The sequence below is a fragment of the Coregonus lavaretus genome, assembly GCF_964263955.1.
Source record: "Coregonus lavaretus genome assembly, chromosome: 7".
Taxonomy (NCBI): domain Eukaryota; kingdom Metazoa; phylum Chordata; class Actinopteri; order Salmoniformes; family Salmonidae; genus Coregonus; species Coregonus lavaretus.
This window is the reverse complement of record NC_139994.1, coordinates 16,260,714-16,280,642: the sequence shown is the minus strand read 5'-3', so window position 1 is coordinate 16,280,642 and position 19,929 is coordinate 16,260,714. Positions and strand designations below refer to the sequence as shown.

At 48.9% G+C, this 19,929-nt stretch overlaps 1 protein-coding gene across 1 annotated transcript in view; it reads right to left on the bottom strand.

Moving 5' to 3' along the window:
- LOC311132194 (thrombospondin type-1 domain-containing protein 7A-like) overlaps positions 1 to 19,929 on the bottom strand; it is a gene marked incomplete at both ends in the record, with an annotated part of 209,378 nt that overhangs the window by 85,660 nt on the left and 103,789 nt on the right. The window contains 2 exon segments of the mRNA XM_084165414.1: positions 10,769 to 11,017; positions 13,167 to 14,205. Coding sequence (XP_084021540.1) covers positions 10,769 to 11,017; positions 13,167 to 14,205 — 1,288 coding nt within the window.

Here is a 19,929-nt window from a genome sequence, read left to right as displayed (position 1 = left end):
CGTTCCGTCGGGAACCCCCTGTCACGTCGCCTGAACCGTTCAATGGAGAATTGGACAAGTGCCGGGGATTTTTGCTTCAGTGTGACTTGATTTTTCGGCAGAGACCACTGTCGTTTTCTACTGATTCATCTAAGGTACATTATGTTCTGGGGCTGTTAAGAGGGAAAGCTCTGGTTTGGGCTGAGGCTGTGTGCTCAGATCAAACTTTGACTGGATTGACTTTTGCTGATTTCTCTGCTAAATTGAAGACTGTTTTTGACCATCCTGACCATGTGGGTAATTCCTCCAAGATACTTTTTAATTTGAGGCAGGGTTCTAACAGTGTGGCAGAGTACTCTATTGAGTTCTGGACGTTGGCAGCGGACTCCAAGTGGAACAATGTGGCACTTCAAGGAGCATTTCTAAACGGTTTGAATGAAGCCATTAAGGATGAACTGGCTGCTCGTGATGAGCCACATGATTTACATTCTCTCGTTTCCCTGTCCATCAAGCTAGACAATCGGTTGCGGGAGAGGCGTCGGGAGAGAGGCGATCGGCCACATCTAGGAGGACGAGTTCCCCAGCCTTCAACCACTCGAGTCTCGCCTCTCCGGAGTCGGCAGCTTCTTGTTCCTGATTCCATCCTGAGCACAGAGGAGGAACCTATGCAAGTGGGTCGAGCTCGACTACCTCCAGCTGAGCGGCAACGGCGCCTCCAGGCGGGTGAGTGCCTGTACTGTGGAGACGCCACACACATTCTGGCTACATGCCCTAAGCGGCCAAAAGACAAGGCTCGCTCGTAACGGTGGGTCTACTTGCGAGCCCAGAGTTAGATCCTGAACCCATCATTCCCCGATTACAAGTACCTGTAACCTTACGTTTCCAGAGTCATTCCCTGCCACTCTCAGCTCTCATAGACTCAGGTGCAGAAGATAACTTTATTAGCCACCAGTTCGTTACACAAGCTTGTATCCCCATGGAGCCACTACCTACCCCCATCCGGGTCACAGCCCTTGATGGGCGCCTCCTCGCGGAGATAACTCATCAAACCACCCCCGTTTCCCTAGTGATTTCTGGCAATCATTGTGAAAGCATTCAGCTAAGAGTTATGTCTGGCTCAGCTACCTCCCTAATCCTTGGCTTCCCCTGGTTGGCTCTTCACAACCCACAAATTGATTGGACACGTCACACCATTCTCAGTTGGAGCACTAACTGCCATTCCGAGTGCCTGAGGTCAGCGGTTCCCCCCACTAAGTGTAACCCAACTCCTCCCTCAGCTCCTCTTGATCTGTCATCTGTCCCCAAAGAATACCATGACTTAGCGGAGGTTTTCAGTAAGGACAAGGCTCTGTCTCTACCACCACATAGGCCTTATGATTGCCCTATTGAACTGCTCCCTGGTGCTCCCTTGCCCTCTAGTCGGTTATACAATCTGTCCCGACCGGAAAGAGAGGCAATGGAGCAGTACATTGGTGATTCTCTGGTCTCGGGCATAATCCGTCCCTCGTCGTCTCCTTTGGGTGCAGGTTTCTTTTTCGTGGAAAAGAAGGACAAGTCGTTACGCCCCTGTATCGATTTCAGGGGTTTAAACAACATAACTGTTAAAAACAAGTATCCCCTTCCACTCATCAACTCAGCTTTTGAACCTCTGCATGGCGCCACAGTGTTTTCCAAGCTCGACCTCAGGAATGCTTATCACCTTGTCCGAATCCGAAAGGGAGATGAGTGGAAAACCGCTTTCAACACTCCACTGGGACATTTTGAGTATTTGGTCATGCCCTTTGGGCTTTCAAATGCCCCTGCGGTTTTCCAAGCCATGGTGAACGATGTTCTTAGGGATTTTTTGAACCGTTTTGTCTTTGTATACCTGGATGATATTCTTGTTTTTTCCAAGTCACCCGAGGAGCATGAGTCACACGTCCGTCAAGTCCTTCAACGGCTCTTGGAGAACAAGCTGTACGTCAAGGCAGAGAAGTGTGAGTTCCACAAACAGTCTACATCGTTCCTTGGATTCATAATTGAGAGCGGGCAGGTGAAGGCGGACCCCGAGAAGATCCGGGCAGTGACGGAATGGCCCACACCCACCACCCGTAAGCAACTTCAACGATTTTTGGGCTTTGCTAACTTCTACCGTAGATTCATTAAGGGTTTTAGTAGAGTGGTGGCACCCCTTACAAGACTCACATCTCCTAAAGTCCCTTTTCGGTGGTCCCCTGAGGCGGAGCAGGCGGTAGGGGTTTTGAAGGAACTGTTTTCCACCTCCCCCGTGTTGATACACCCCAATACCTCTCTGCAGTTTGTTGTGGAGGTGGACGCGTCGGACTCAGGTGTGGGAGCAGTCCTCTCCCAGCGCTCCCCCACTGACCAAAGGCTTCACCCCTGTGCTTTTTTCTCCAAGAAATTGTCACCCACAGAACGGAATTACGACGTTGGAAACCGGGAACTGCTGGCGGTCAAGCTTGCACTGGAAGAATGGCGGCACTGGCTGGATGGAGCTGAATTGCCGTTTGTGGTCTGGACTGACCACAAAAACTTGGCTTACATCCAAGCCACTAAGAGACTCAACTCACGCCAAGCCAGATGGGCCCTGTTTTTTAGTAGGTTTAACTTTATTCTTACATACAGACCGGGGTCAAGAAATGTTAAACCAGATGCTTTGTCCCGCCAGTTTGCTGACCCTTCGGAGACCAGCGAGCCTGAGGCAGTCCTGCCTTCCTCATGCGTCGTGGCGGCTGTTCAGTGGGAGATCGAGTCTCTTGTGAAGACTGCACTTGCCACGGACCCGGGACCGGGTGATGGACCTCCCAACCTACTCTTTGTTCCCGAGACGGTCCGGTCTCAGGTGTTGCAGTGGATTCACACCTCCCGTTTTGCTGGTCACCCTGGGATGAGACGCACGTTGACGCTGCTTAGGAGACATTTTTGGTGGCCTTCAATGGAAACTGACGTTCGGGCTTTTGTGGCAGCCTGTTCAACCTGTGCTCGGGGCAAAGCCTCCCATCAGTCCCCTTCGGGGCTGCTGCTACCCCTCCCAGTTCCCAGCCGTCCCTGGTCCCACATTGCCATGGATTTTGTCACCGGCCTACCCAAGTCTGAAGGTAATGATACTATACTTACCATTGTGGACAGATTCTCTAAATCTGTCCACTATATAGCATTACCAAAATTACCGTCTGCCAGTGAGACAGCGGACCTCCTAGTCCAACATGTATTCCGTCCCCATGGAATACCTGTGGACATCGTATCTGATAGAGGCCCACAGTTTACTTCCCGTGTTTGGAAGGGTTTCTGTTCTGCTTTGGGTGCTTCCGTTAGTCTGTCCTCAGGGTTTCATCCCCAGACCAACGGTCAAACAGAAAGAGCCAATCAAAACCTCGAAGCAACCCTTCGTTGTGTGGCTGCTCAACATCCATCATCCTGGGCTAAACATCTGCCCTGGATAGAGTACGCCCACAACTCCCTCACCGCCTCTGCCACCGGTCTTTCACCCTTCGAGGTTACCATGGGTTATCAACCCCCTCTGTTTCCTGCTCAGGAGAAGGAATTGGCTGTTCCTTCGGTTCAGGAGAACCTCCGCCGCTGCCAGAGAGTGTGGAGCGACGCTCGGGAAGCATTGCTTCGGACCACCGACAGGAACAAGACAACAGCGGATAGGAGCAGGACTCCCGCACCTGTGTTTCATCCTGGTCAAGAGGTTTGGCTGTCATCTAAGAACGTACCTCTTCGTACCAAATCACGCAAGCTGTCTCCTCGGTACCTGGGTCCGTTTGTGGTGGAATCCATCATTAACCCCGCTGCGGTTCGTTTGAAGTTGCCTTCAGCCATGAAGATACACCCTACCTTCCACGTCTCCCAACTGAAACCTGTGTCCTCCAGCCTTTTGTGTCCGCCGGCTGATCCACCTCCACCTGTTCGCCTCATTGACGACCATCCGGCCTACACCGTCAGTAGGCTCCTGGACTCTCGGAGGCGGGGTAGGGGTCTCCAATACCTAGTCGATTGGGAAGGTTATGGACCAGAGGAGAGGTCTTGGGTCCCTAAGCGTTTTGTGTTGGATCCTCAGCTGATCACGGACTTCCATCACGACAACCCTGACAGGCCTGGTGGGTCGCCAGGTGGCGACCATTGAGGGGGGGGTACTGTTATGTGGGCAGCTTGTCTCTCCCTTTTCTGTTTCCCTTCCTCCTTGTTTTGTCCCCTCTTTTTCTGTTGTATGTGTGTTTGTCCCCTTTATGTGGGTGTGTCTGGAGTGGAGCAGGGGGCGTGCTCAGGATCTGCCTCTCCTGTGCAGCTGCGGGTTGTTTCCAGTGATTCCTGCCTACGCAGCTGCATCCTATTCTCTCATCAACCTGCACTACTTATTCCTGGGCATGGCTCTCCACCGGCGCCAGATCGTTGTTCTTACCAGAGCGGTAACTTGGCTCACCAGTAAAGTTATTTTGTCTTTGTCTTCAGCCTGGCTCTCCACTCTCCTTTACCTGTCGTTTGTTTTGTCTTCAGTTCGGACATACCTCCCAACCTGCCTGCCTTCCTGCCGGTCGGCCTGCCTGCCTGCCTGCCTGCCTGCCTGCCTGCCTGCCTGCCTGCCTGCCTGCCTCAGCCTCTCCTTCCTCCGGAGCCGACTAGCCCACTCTGTTCCTTTACGTCAGTTGTTTTTGGACTAAGACAATTTGAACTTTTATTAAAACATTTTTGTTTCTTCCACTCCCTTTGTCGTGTTGGTTTCTCTGAGTGCTGGGTTGAACCATAGCCATAACAGAACGATCTGGCCATGGACCCAACAGAGAAACAGCACGGGGCAAACAAAGACAGCTTCCAACAAGCTATCCAGGCTCAAGGAACGTTGCTAGGACAGCATGACCAGTTGATTCGGACTCTTGTGGAAGATAATCATCAACTGCTGAACCAGGTGACTCAGTTAACTACACACGTCTCTAAATTGTCTGTTATCAGTTCTCCATCTCTCTCTGACCCCCAGTTTGATGCACCCCAAGTTGTTTCCTCGGACACTAGGCAGGCTTCGTTCCGTCGGGAACCCCCTGTCACGTCGCCTGAACCGTTCAATGGAGAATTGGACAAGTGCCGGGGATTTTTGCTTCAGTGTGACTTGATTTTTCGGCAGAGACCACTGTCGTTTTCTACTGATTCATCTAAGGTACATTATGTTCTGGGGCTGTTAAGAGGGAAAGCTCTGGTTTGGGCTGAGGCTGTGTGCTCAGATCAAACTTTGACTGGATTGACTTTTGCTGATTTCTCTGCTAAATTGAAGACTGTTTTTGACCATCCTGACCATGTGGGTAATTCCTCCAAGATACTTTTTAATTTGAGGCAGGGTTCTAACAGTGTGGCAGAGTACTCTATTGAGTTCTGGACGTTGGCAGCGGACTCCAAGTGGAACAATGTGGCACTTCAAGGAGCATTTCTAAATGGTTTGAATGAAGCCATTAAGGATGAACTGGCTGCTCGTGATGAGCCACATGATTTACATTCTCTCGTTTCCCTGTCCATCAAGCTAGACAATCGGTTGCGGGAGAGGCGTCGGGAGAGAGGCGATCGGCCACATCTAGGAGGACGAGTTCCCCAGCCTTCAACCACTCGAGTCTCGCCTCTCCGGAGTCGGCAGCTTCTTGTTCCTGATTCCATCCCGAGCACAGAGGAGGAACTTATGCAAGTGGGTCGAGCTCGACTACCTCCAGCTGAGCGGCAACGGCGCCTCCAGGCGGGTGAGTGCCTGTACTGTGGAGACGCCACACACATTCTGGCTACATGCCCTAAGCGGCCAAAAGACAAGGCTCGCTCGTAACGGTGGGTCTACTTGCGAGCCCAGAGTTAGATCCTGAACCCATCATTCCCCGATTACAAGTACCTGTAACCTTACGTTTCCAGAGTCATTCCCTGCCACTCTCAGCTCTCATAGACTCAGGTGCAGAAGATAACTTTATTAGCCACCAGTTCGTTACACAAGCTCGTATCCCCATGGAGCCACTACCTACCCCCATCCGGGTCACAGCCCTTGATGGGCGCCTCCTCGCGGAGATAACTCATCAAACCACCCCCGTTTCCCTAGTGATTTCTGGCAATCATTGTGAAAGCATTCAGCTAAGAGTTATGTCTGGCTCAGCTACCTCCCTAATCCTTGGCTTCCCCTGGTTGGCTCTTCACAACCCACAAATTGATTGGACACGTCACACCATTCTCAGTTGGAGCACTAACTGCCATTCCGAGTGCCTGAGGTCAGCGGTTCCCCCCACTAAGTGTAACCCAACTCCTCCCTCAGCTCCTCTTGATCTGTCATCTGTCCCCAAAGAATACCATGACTTAGCGGAGGTTTTCAGTAAGGACAAGGCTCTGTCTCTACCACCACATAGGCCTTATGATTGCCCTATTGAACTGCTCCCTGGTGCTCCCTTGCCCTCTAGTCGGTTATACAATCTGTCCCGACCGGAAAGAGAGGCAATGGAGCAGTACATTGGTGATTCTCTGGTCTCGGGCATAATCCGTCCCTCGTCGTCTCCTTTGGGTGCAGGTTTCTTTTTCGTGGAAAAGAAGGACAAGTCGTTACGCCCCTGTATCGATTTCAGGGGTTTAAACAACATAACTGTTAAAAACAAGTATCCCCTTCCACTCATCAACTCAGCTTTTGAACCTCTGCATGGCGCCACAGTGTTTTCCAAGCTCGACCTCAGGAATGCTTATCACCTTGTCCGAATCCGAAAGGGAGATGAGTGGAAAACCGCTTTCAACACTCCACTGGGACATTTTGAGTATTTGGTCATGCCCTTTGGGCTTTCAAATGCCCCTGCGGTTTTCCAAGCCATGGTGAACGATGTTCTTAGGGATTTTTTGAACCGTTTTGTCTTTGTATACCTGGATGATATTCTTGTTTTTTCCAAGTCACCCGAGGAGCATGAGTCACACGTCCGTCAAGTCCTTCAACGGCTCTTGGAGAACAAGCTGTACGTCAAGGCAGAGAAGTGTGAGTTCCACAAACAGTCTACATCGTTCCTTGGATTCATAATTGAGAGCGGGCAGGTGAAGGCGGACCCCGAGAAGATCCGGGCAGTGACGGAATGGCCCACACCCACCACCCGTAAGCAACTTCAACGATTTTTGGGCTTTGCTAACTTCTACCGTAGATTCATTAAGGGTTTTAGTAGAGTGGTGGCACCCCTTACAAGACTCACATCTCCTAAAGTCCCTTTTCGGTGGTCCCCTGAGGCGGAGCAGGCGGTAGGGGTTTTGAAGGAACTGTTTTCCACCTCCCCCGTGTTGATACACCCCAATACCTCTCTGCAGTTTGTTGTGGAGGTGGACGCGTCGGACTCAGGTGTGGGAGCAGTCCTCTCCCAGCGCTCCCCCACTGACCAAAGGCTTCACCCCTGTGCTTTTTTCTCCAAGAAATTGTCACCCACAGAACGGAATTACGACGTTGGAAACCGGGAACTGCTGGCGGTCAAGCTTGCACTGGAAGAATGGCGGCACTGGCTGGATGGAGCTGAATTGCCGTTTGTGGTCTGGACTGACCACAAAAACTTGGCTTACATCCAAGCCACTAAGAGACTCAACTCACGCCAAGCCAGATGGGCCCTGTTTTTTAGTAGGTTTAACTTTATTCTTACATACAGACCGGGGTCAAGAAATGTTAAACCAGATGCTTTGTCCCGCCAGTTTGCTGACCCTTCGGAGACCAGCGAGCCTGAGGCAGTCCTGCCTTCCTCATGCGTCGTGGCGGCTGTTCAGTGGGAGATCGAGTCTCTTGTGAAGACTGCACTTGCCACGGACCCGGGACCGGGTGATGGACCTCCCAACCTACTCTTTGTTCCCGAGACGGTCCGGTCTCAGGTGTTGCAGTGGATTCACACCTCCCGTTTTGCTGGTCACCCTGGGATGAGACGCACGTTGACGCTGCTTAGGAGACATTTTTGGTGGCCTTCAATGGAAACTGACGTTCGGGCTTTTGTGGCAGCCTGTTCAACCTGTGCTCGGGGCAAAGCCTCCCATCAGTCCCCTTCGGGGCTGCTGCTACCCCTCCCAGTTCCCAGCCGTCCCTGGTCCCACATTGCCATGGATTTTGTCACCGGCCTACCCAAGTCTGAAGGTAATGATACTATACTTACCATTGTGGACAGATTCTCTAAATCTGTCCACTATATAGCATTACCAAAATTACCGTCTGCCAGTGAGACAGCGGACCTCCTAGTCCAACATGTATTCCGTCCCCATGGAATACCTGTGGACATCGTATCTGATAGAGGCCCACAGTTTACTTCCCGTGTTTGGAAGGGTTTCTGTTCTGCTTTGGGTGCTTCCGTTAGTCTGTCCTCAGGGTTTCATCCCCAGACCAACGGTCAAACAGAAAGAGCCAATCAAAACCTCGAAGCAACCCTTCGTTGTGTGGCTGCTCAACATCCATCATCCTGGGCTAAACATCTGCCCTGGATAGAGTACGCCCACAACTCCCTCACCGCCTCTGCCACCGGTCTTTCACCCTTCGAGGTTACCATGGGTTATCAACCCCCTCTGTTTCCTGCTCAGGAGAAGGAATTGGCTGTTCCTTCGGTTCAGGAGAACCTCCGCCGCTGCCAGAGAGTGTGGAGCGACGCTCGGGAAGCATTGCTTCGGACCACCGACAGGAACAAGACAACAGCGGATAGGAGCAGGACTCCCGCACCTGTGTTTCATCCTGGTCAAGAGGTTTGGCTGTCATCTAAGAATGTACCTCTTCGTACCAAATCACGCAAGCTGTCTCCTCGGTACCTGGGTCCGTTTGTGGTGGAATCCATCATTAACCCCGCTGCGGTTCGTTTGAAGTTGCCTTCAGCCATGAAGATACACCCTACCTTCCACGTCTCCCAACTGAAACCTGTGTCCTCCAGCCTTTTGTGTCCGCCGGCTGATCCACCTCCACCTGTTCGCCTCATTGACGACCATCCGGCCTACACCGTCAGTAGGCTCCTGGACTCTCGGAGGCGGGGTAGGGGTCTCCAATACCTAGTCGATTGGGAAGGTTATGGACCAGAGGAGAGGTCTTGGGTCCCTAAGCGTTTTGTGTTGGATCCTCAGCTGATCACGGACTTCCATCACGACAACCCTGACAGGCCTGGTGGGTCGCCAGGTGGCGACCATTGAGGGGGGGGGTACTGTTATGTGGGCAGCTTGTCTCTCCCTTTTCTGTTTCCCTTCCTCCTTGTTTTGTCCCCTCTTTTTCTGTTGTATGTGTGTTTGTCCCCTTTATGTGGGTGTGTCTGGAGTGGAGCAGGGGGCGTGCTCAGGATCTGCCTCTCCTGTGCAGCTGCGGGTTGTTTCCAGTGATTCCTGCCTACGCAGCTGCATCCTATTCTCTCATCAACCTGCACTACTTATTCCTGGGCATGGCTCTCCACCGGCGCCAGATCGTTGTTCTTACCAGAGCGGTAACTTGGCTCACCAGTAAAGTTATTTTGTCTTTGTCTTCAGCCTGGCTCTCCACTCTCCTTTACCTGTCGTTTGTTTTGTCTTCAGTTCGGACATACCTCCCAACCTGCCTGCCTTCCTGCCGGTCGGTCTGCCTGCCTGCCTGCCTGCCTGCCTGCCTGCCTGCCTGCCTCAGCCTCTCCTTCCTCCGGAGCCGACTAGCCCACTCTGTTCCTTTACGTCAGTTGTTTTTGGACTAAGACAATTTGAACTTTTATTAAAACATTTTTGTTTCTTCCACTCCCTTTGTCGTGTTGGTTTCTCTGAGTGCTGGGTTGAACCATAGCCATAACAAGAGGTCTAAACAGACTAGAGGTCTAAACAGACTAGAGGTCTAAACAGACTCGTGGTCTAAACAGACTCGTGGTGTAAACAGACTAGAGGTGTAAACAGACTAGAGGTGTAAACAGACTAGAGGTGTAAACAGACTAGAGGTGTAAACAGACTAGTGGTCTAAACAGACTAGAGGTCTAAACAGACTAGAGGTGTAAACAGACTAGATGTCTAAACAGACTAGATGTCTAAACAGACTAGTGGTCTAAACAGACTAGAGGTCTAAACAGACTAGTGGTCTAAACAGACTAGAGGTGTAAACAGACTAGAGGTCTAAACAGACTAGAGGTCTAAACAGACTAGAGGTGTAAACAGACTAGTGGTCTAAACAGACTAGTGGTGTAAACAGACTAGAGGTGTAAACAGACTAGAGGTCTAAACAGACTAGAGGTGTAAACAGACTAGAGGTGTAAACAGACTAGAGGTGTAAACAGACTAGAGGTTGTGGATAATTAGCCAGTAGACGCCAAACAACCCACAGCCCAATAGTAGTGGGGTTGTTATTGTGGCTCCTCCCCCTACTGTTAACTCCCCAGTGCTCTTAGTGCTACTGCTGCTGCTGTGTTAGATGGTTAGCTACACAGTCAATACAGCAAACAGCCAACATTCCTGCCGCATGGCCTTAATCACTTAACACACAGACACAAACCACTTACTGTATGCACATATGCATTTAGTGTTAGAGACACACCAGCCATGTCTGGCTAAGTGTCTGATGCATTGTGTTTATTGTTTTTAGTCAGCAAAGCTATTTAGGGACGCAGAAAGGTGGCTTACCCATAGTACACTTTAGAAAGGGAGTACCTGTAACTGTCAGCCAGCCTGCAGAGTATAAGAGCAGTTCAATTGACCATCTACAATCCTTGATTGGCTGACATTTTTAGGTGTTCCAATGTGAGTATACAAACTACACAATTGATATACTATTAGTACAAAAACGTAGACATCCATATAAGACATTGAAATCACACATTTTTCAAACCTTGGGTGATAGAGTACTTACGCAATGCAGGGGGGTACCCCTTCTCCCTGAGGGGTGCAGGGTTCCTTCTCCTCCAGTTCGGGGCACTCGTCCCCTCCTCCCACGGGGAACTGGTGTACCCGGCGTGTGCGTGTGCGCTCACCCGTGGGCCCGTTGAGCTCGTAGCAGTCCTTGGAGCAGGGCGACCAGTCGGTCCAGTCGCTCACCTCACAGTCCTTGGTCAGTACGCAGGCCTGGTAGGTCACTGGTAGGGACTCCTGAGAACACAGGCTGGAGGGAAGAGAGGTGTTTGGTCAAAGGAATGAGGCAAGGTGTTCTAATAAGGCCAAACCTGTTTGCAAAATCCGATTAAGGAGCACCACAGCTTCAATCCACTTGAACTCATTATTTTAGTCATTTAGCAGATACTCTCATCCGAAGCAATGTAAATCTGAGATAGGACCCAAATATAAGATTATAGATTTCCTTAGCTTTACAGACAGATACACATCTTAATGCTGATTACTCTTTGTTCTAATTTATTTTAAACCAGGAAGTTTTCCTCAAGCAGTTTCTTCATGTGTTTTTCACTCGATTTGCATATCCTTTTCAATTAAGATATGTATCAAAAAAGATTCCTTTGATACGTTTTAATTAAAAGAAGAACCAATCGTAAATTATCAGATTTTTATGTGAAATAAGCAAGGGATAATTGCCTTTAAAACAACTCAAAACATTTTGGTTAAACTGCCGAAAAGTTTGTCAAACGAAACTCGACTTAATGCAAATACCGTCCTCTATAATCATCATATTAATGAGATTCCAGGCGGTACGATACTTTATAACTCACTCATTAACATTTTAGATATGTGCATGACATGAATAAATAATGACCAATGCTAAATTAAGTGAAATGGAATACATTCCCAGATATATTCCAGAGCTTCTACAACAGTAAATACACTTGATCCTGGGCCTCTGGCCAACAATGTGGTTGGTAGATTGTCAGTATCAGATCAGACAAGCCTCTTTGGAAGCTTCAGTTCAACATCGGTGGTAGATGCTATGAGTAGCTCCTAAAAAAAACTTAAATACCTCAACATTACTCCTCATTTTAAAGGAGGAATATTCAGCATATTTACATGTCTCAATATTAATTATAGGATAGACCTAGATCATAGAGATATAATATATATTCTATTTGAAGATATAGGAATATAATAAAAGGTGTTATTCCATAATTTCAATGATTTATGATTTTCTCTGACCATCTCCCTATGGGACGACCATTTTTATTCATATCCCTTTAAGAGAGTGGGATAGATATATTCAGTGTTAAGTGACCTCCATAACAGCCACCCCGTTCCTCAGTGACAGAATGGGGACATACATGCATTTCACATCTCAGCAAAGAGGAACATTGCCTTTTAGACAACACGTGTACATGAGTGGAGAGGAATGGAGACCGTTCAATAAAACATCCCTTGAAGACTTCAACCACCACCACCCAGCAAATTCTGTAATATTAATGAATGACCATGCTACAGTATGTGGATGTAGTAAGATGGCTGCCCATAGAAATGGACATGATGCAGGATGTGGATGTAGTAAGATGGCTGCCCATAGAAATGGACATGATGCAGGATGTAGATGTAGTAAGATGGCTGCCCATAGAAATGGACATGATGCAGGATGTTGGTTAATGGAAAGGGACAGCGGTTTGATCCTCTGACCTTTTCATAGATGTTATGGTTGAGGTCTCTCATCGTCTGTTGGATTCCAGTGACACGGTTGAGTACAGCAGAATGGAAGGAAGCCATGACACTTCTACTCATCATGGATTCAACTCTCATAGTTGATCTCACTGAATAAATATTGGTTTTCTGAGAATATTACACTATCTTGAGGCGCAAAAACAAGAATGCTGTTTATCACCGTATCTCTTTATTAAAGCTGGTGCCAGCATAAATAAATGATTTGAGGATACTATGAATAAGCTAATTAGAGTAGGCATGAGGTATGAAGAAGAAGTAGAAGAAGAAGACCTATTAAAACCAAAACTGTATGTATTATTCTATGACAAAACACAATTGCCATATCTTTTCTAGAAGGCATAGATTCCTATCTCTCTCTCTCTTATACATGAACAAAGCCTAGTGGGTGATGACGACTTCATCGTGTGTGACTGTTAGAACTGCAGAGCACAGAACACTTTAGGCTCTTGTCATTCTTTGAGTGCTGGCTGAGAATCGTGTGCTGCCAGTAATAATGTCTTTCTATAACACACACAGCGGTGCATCCCTACATCACCTCTTTGTAATGGGGAACCAATGGAACATAGAAAATTTGATCAGAGACACCGGTGAGAAATGGATGAGACAGTCATCATGAGGTAGCTGTGAAGCATACAGTAAGACTATAAACTATAAGTGAGTCTCACCTGAGTGCGTCAGCGTTTCCGCCCCTGTGAACACAGGTCACCTCCCGGGTCTGGTATCCAACCTGCAGGTCCCAGAACTTCCCTCCCTGTCGGTTCTGTCGGTTCCTGTTCCTCTTATTTTTGATCAGCTCCTTTGTCTCTGGGTCTTTCACCCTCCCCCTCGCCCTCGCCCGCTCCCTCACCTTCTCCTTGACTCTTTCCTTGTTCTTCCTGCGTCCTTCTTTGGCGGCCTGTCTGCCTTTTCTCCCCTCCTTTCTTTCCTCCTTCCTTTTCCTCCTTTCTTCTTTGCTCAGTCGTGGGGTGGGCACCTCGCTGCCCTCTTTACCCTCTTTACCCTCTCTGCCCTTGCGAAGCTGGCGAGGGACAGCCACATCTTTACCGTGAGTAAGGGTGGGAGCCTGCCTGGCTGTGCGAGGGAGGGGTACAGAGCAGGGACCCCAGGACCCCACCCTTAGACTATAGAGGCTCTCTGGGCCCATGCAGGGACTTGGCTGACACGTCTGGAACTCTGTCAGGTTAGGGCAGGCCGAGCCCCCAAACAGGGGTGGCGCCAGGACAAAACGGACACGATTCTGAAGACCCATGCCGCACGTTTTCGAACAGGAAGTCCATGGGGTGAACTGGGAGACCACACAGTCCCGCGGGCAAGGGATCAGACATGCCTGCTCCAGCCTGGGCTTGGGCTCAAAATATTCACAAATGGCTGCATCCTCCGCGGGCACGCCGTCTGCTTTCTGGACACAGCCCACCTCGCGGGTCTGGATGCCCTCTTCGCCGCGGGTACATAAGGCCGGCCGCAGGAGCGCCCCGGTGCTCCGCATGGACACGGGCAAACATTGGTTCCAGGCGCCCAACTGCCAGTCATACAGGTCCTTGTGCCAGTCACACACGCGGAAGCAGCTCTGCTGGTTCTCTGGGCGCTCGGCCTGGTCACAGTTGGTGTGAAGGGTGGTCCAGCCTTCAGAGTGGGCGCACCACACCGCCCGGCTCTGGCTGCCCCCTGGGCCACACTCGCTGCCCATACACCGGCCCCATGGACCTGGGGAAACAGAGAGCCACAGAGGTCACAGGGAGTTCAATTGAAGGATTAATCAGAGCAGTTAGTCATAATATTATCCAAATGGAAAGCATAATGTAGAGGAAACTCAGCTCCTATCTGTTAGATTAGAACTTTACTGTACAGTTGTTAATTGCTACAAAATGACATGTATATCTGTGTAAAACTCCATCTAAATGTTACCATTCAAGACTTGACAATGACTTTGATAAAAAAAAGTCGGAGGGCAGTTTATAAGGAATTTGCATAATCTCTCCATAGGACTTTCCTATGAATCAAAGCCCCTTAAAGCCCAGTAGACCAAGCTCTCTAGCGCTGCTATACCAGAGGACTATCAGTCAGTTTCTGAAGTGCTTCTCAGGGCACAGAACTGTAATGTGTTTACACATCCAACACAAACAACCAAAGTGCCTCGTGAGGAGGAATAAGTACTTCCTGATAAATAATGCCCTCGCTCAAGACACACACACAAACAAACACAACACACACAAATCACACCGCATAAATCACTACGCTAAGTGCAATTTTCTGATTGCACTTCCTTCCTCTAGGATTTATGAGAATGTAATTAAAAGTCTAGAGGTAAACATTCCCTGGGAGCATAAAACACCAAGCAGGTACAGGACAGGCAGACAGAGAGCCCAGAGTCCACAGAGCCCAGAGCCCAGAGCCCACAGAGCCCATAGCCCAGAGCCCAGAGCCAGGGCAGCATTACCATTCTGACGGAATCAATATTCAGTGAGGAATTACCTATCCAGGCATATCCTAGCATAAGCAGTCAATCAATCAATCAATCAATTCTGCTTGAAGGATAAGCAGGACTTCTAATAAGGGTACAACCAGCCCATGACATCACCAGCGCTGATGTGCTTGTGTTCGTGGTGCTGAAAGGACAGCTCTGCCAATCTCTGGCTGGATAGGGATCGCAGCAATGTGGGGCATCTTGTGGTGCTGAAAGGACAGCTCCGCCAATCTCTGGCTGGATCGCAGCAATGTGGGGCATCTTGTGGTGCTGAAAGGACAGCTCCGCCAATCTCTGGCTGGATAGGGATCGCAGCAATGTGGGCCATCTTGTGGTGCTGAAGGAAAGCCCTGCTATTCTATCAGTGAGGAATAGTGGTGCGGAGGGCCCTTCCCTAGTTTGGGCTCTGTCTGTTTTATATTGTTGGATTGAGCAGCTTGCTACTGCTGGGTTGCCTGTCTCTCTGTGAGCTGAGGCAGGGGAGGGTGAACCTACGTAGCTTACTGTGTGAGATGGCGAGCTGCTCAGATGAATCTGCATCACAGAAGTCGGTGGACAGAGGAATCCTTCTCCTAACTAAACAAACTACCATGGGCTCTCCCATCCAACCCAGTCTCTCCCTCTGTCTCTCCCCCGTCTCTCTGGTGTCCCAGTGAGCTATCTAACCAGAGCCAGGGAGGAGAGGAGTGCCGGCTGTCGGAAAAAGGACACAGCCTGGGGGTTCACTGTATCATGGTCCCAGATCAGTTATTGTTGTGTAACAAGGCATAACAACAGACAGAGGAGTAGGAACAACAGATCTGGGACCAGGCAAGGGAAAGTGTAGCCTACAGGGGGAGGAAAGGAGGCAAAGCTAAGAGTTGTAGGCTGAAGGAGTCAACCTGGGTTTGTCATTTCGGTGTTGTCTTAAGGGTCAGATAACTTCCAGATGACGTGAGTAATCATTTCCCCCAAGATATTCATACATTTTCCATATTTGTGTATGTCTGCATATGACGGACTGAGGTTCAGCACAGGGGAACTCTCCATGAATTAAAAGCTTCACTGGCTGCAAAATCCTCTTGACTGGCTTCCTGAAAAGCAGACACAAGCAAGCATCCATTCTCCCACTATGCTACAAGACTGTTTCCTACCAGGGAAGACTATATAGAACACAATTCCAATGTAGGCCACTATATCTGCCTGACAGCAGGACTGAGGGGATATGGGAGAGGATAGAGGAGATGGGAGAGGAGAGAGGAGATGGGAGAGGAGAGAGGATTGGATAAGAGAGGAGAGGAGAGAGGATTGGATAGGAGAGGAGAGGAGAGAGGATTGGATAGGAGAGGAGAGGGAGTGCGGTCCGAGAACAGAGGACGGAGGACAGTGGCTGTTTTAAGCAGTGCTTTATGTCTTGACTCCATAAAGCAGAGCCATGGTGATGAAAATGTCAGCAGAAGGAACAGCGCCTGAATTAGCCCTCAGCAGCAGAGAGAGAGGCCCTGTCGATACAGCTCAATAACACCTCGCGAGAAACTGCCTCCAGCACAAGAGATAGCCCTGCCGCTGCCACTGAGACACACACACACATAGACATTTTGTGGCTGCCATTCTAGTATACTCCCTGCTAGCAAGTGAGGTAAAAGCACGATTGACCGGCCTTTTCATAAAGAAATTGATTTTCATAATTGAGAGAAAGGACAAAAGAGGCATCTGATTAGCTAGGGGGTTTAAGCATTCACAGCACTCCATTCTCTAAACAAGAACATGTTACAGCTGTGACATGTTATCTCCCCCAGGGGAAGGGTGTGTGTGTGTGTGTCTGGGGGAGGTTTCGGATTGAAAGGCTCCCCTCTCTGCAGGTGTTCACGGTAATTAATGAACATGTCAGTGGGTGATATGGTTATCCACAGTATGACAGAGAGGAGGAGTGAGACGGAGAAAACAGCTCAAATTGGCCTGCTTCCCTCCATCACACAACCACATATGCACACACACACCTGCGTCCCCTGTCCCCCACTGAGAGGAGCCAGGAGGAACTAACAGCCCTCTACCAACGTAGAGGAGGGGTACAAGGGGTGTGACATCCCCCAGCCCCCTCTCCTCAAGCCCCCCTTAGAACACCGACCCCAGGGGAGCCACCACTCTATCTAATACAGAACAAGTCATAGAAAGAAAGAAAGAAAGAAAGAAAGAAAGAAAGAAAGAAAGAAAGAAAGAAAGAAAGAAAGAAAGAAAGAAAGAAAGAAAGAAAGAAAGAAAGAAAGAAAGAAAGAAAGAAAGAACAGAAGTGGGGGATGTGAGCGATTGACAGTTAGTGTGAAAGGCAAAAGACTGAAACAGGGAGAGAGAGATGGGGGGAGAGGAGAGGGAGAGAGGCCTACTGTGAAGAGAGATGGATGATGATGGCGAGATGGAGAGAGAGAAGGGGGGTCTGGCTATCCTTGGCCAATAATTGGGCCATGTACCAGTCCTTTGATCCATAGACCTATTGGACCCTAATGTTGGAGCGGCTATAAGTACACTCATCTTCCCTACCATCACCACACACGCACACACACACGCAGAGACACAGACACACACACACACCACTGAGACGACTGTTACCGACTTTGCTGTGCCTCTCTGCCTCTCCAGTAACACACAACACAACACATATCTCTAATACTTGCAAATGACATTTCCCTATGTTGCTCACACACCCCAGTCGTTACCCTCAATAGTTATTTTCCTGCCACACTTTTGTATCACCAGACAAATCAATTACAATCCGTATTTTATTTATTTGTTTTAATCAAATCCCCCTCTCTCTACAGACAGCTTTAAATCGATAGGAGGGAGAGGGTAATCTTTGAGGGAAATAAGTGGTGTTTTTCTGCCTTTGGAGACATGCTGTAACAGGCTTTAATGCTGGTGTTTCAACACCCTGTTATTCACTGATAAGATAATGATGTGATCTACTTAGTATCTGTCAGAACCGAGGCCCTCGTCTCGTGGTGCTGCCACAGGAGGGGAGAGACTGGGGGGAAGAGGAGAGAGAGGGAAAGAGAGGGAGGGAGATGGAGGGAGAGAGAAGGGGAGGGAAAGAGAGAGAGAGAAAGGAGAGAGAAAGAGTTTTCCCCATGCGTTTCCTCAGTTGCTTTCTTGTTAGCTAAAATGTTTTATCAATAATGGGATCACTCTTTCATGTCTCCCTCTCCCTCATTTTACATTTTAGTCATTTAGCAGACGCTCTAATCCAGAGCAACTCACAGGTGCAATTAGGGTTAAGTGCCTTGCTCAAGTGCACAGACAGATTTTTCACCTAGTCAGCTCAGGGTTTTGAACCAGCAACCTTTTGTCTACTGGCCCAATGCTCTTAACAACTAGGCTACCGGCTGCCCACTTCTCCACCTATCCCTCTCTCCCATGGTGCCTGGCAGGTGGCAGGCTGCATTTACCATAGAAATAGAAAGCAATGTGAGGTGTTGCACCCCACCAGAGGGTTTGGATGGTGGCACTGTGTGTGTGTGTGTGTGTGTGTGTGTGTGTGTGTGTGTGCGTGTGTGTGTCACCATAGGGTTTGTATGGAGAAGATGGGGAAATGGGGAACCCCATCAGGCTAGTCAATCTGTATTCATATGTTGAACACACATTATGATAAAGACACTGTAAAAAGGTCAGGAAATTCAGATGAACTATCTACTTCATGTCCCCATGTGGAGATAATCCATTATTTCCATTAGAAAGGGAAACAAGGAATATCTTCCTGACCCTAAAACAAAACTGAGAAAATAGTCACAACGAGCCGCCATGCATTAGTCTCCCTACGCCAGAAACACAGCCTCATGGGACAGAAACGTCCGCCAAAATAGTAGAGACTATAGACAAGCTCAGATCTTCCTCCAATATCCTAGAGGAGTGTATTTTTCGTTCTCTCCCTGTCCCTCCCTCTCTCTCCCTCCCTCTCTCTCTCTCCCCCTCCCTCTGTCTCTCTCGTTCTTTCAATTAGTTATTTCTGAGATGACCTTCTGTAGTTGAGTGACCTACTTCCAGGTCACCTGGTGTCTGAGCAGTGGTCGACCCGCCCATGGTGATTCAGCTCTTTGATCTCCAGCAGGAACGATTCAATGTAAATGTATGAAAAGGACATCGTGTTGTTCTCTTTGTCCACAGGTCGTCCAAGGTTGTCTGTTAGGTGGTTTTGATGGCGTGGTAAGAGAAGGAAAGGAAAGTTTGATGCAGTTTCTCAGACAACATTTGAACTAAATAACCACGTGTTGTAAAGCTTTTGTGTTGGGCATCAATAAAAATATCACCACCAGACATTGTTTTTATATCCATAAAGCGGGTTTCCTGGACACAGATTAAGGATAGTTCCATCAGAAATAGGCTTAATCTGTGTCCGGAAATCCGACCCAAAAAGAATAACTTCTGACTGACCACCTGAGAAGGCATCCCAATCGATTTGTCTAGTTTATGAGCGAGAGACCGTAGTCAGGACACCAGCGCTCAGATTACTCGACATGTATCTTTCATAAGGCCAGTCAGAGTAGGGGGTTTCTACCCTTTTAGAAAGAGGTACATTACATGCTTCCTTAACAATGTTGTGTTGCATGGCAGAGTGGCTCTTTGAACCAGTACAGACACAAGGCTGTCTCTATCTTAACACAGACTCATGTATAGTATCACACAGACCTGAGGGGGAAAGACGCTTGATAACCCATATTCCCTTTTCAGCCTTTGTGGGCAGTTTGGTGGAAAAGAGATTTAAAACCGAGATCTGCACGGAGCACTGGAGGACAACTATGACATGTTTTGGGGATGATTTTGGGATGAACTCTTGACTCTTTTGCTGTGTGTAGGATGGGAAATCATCCCCGGGCAATAGAGAATAAATAAAGAGCCATTACTTGAACATGGTCAACATGGCAATTACAGAAGTGTACAAAAAGCTATTTTGGGCAAAACAGAATTGGTTGAAACTCCCACTCACATCACAAAGT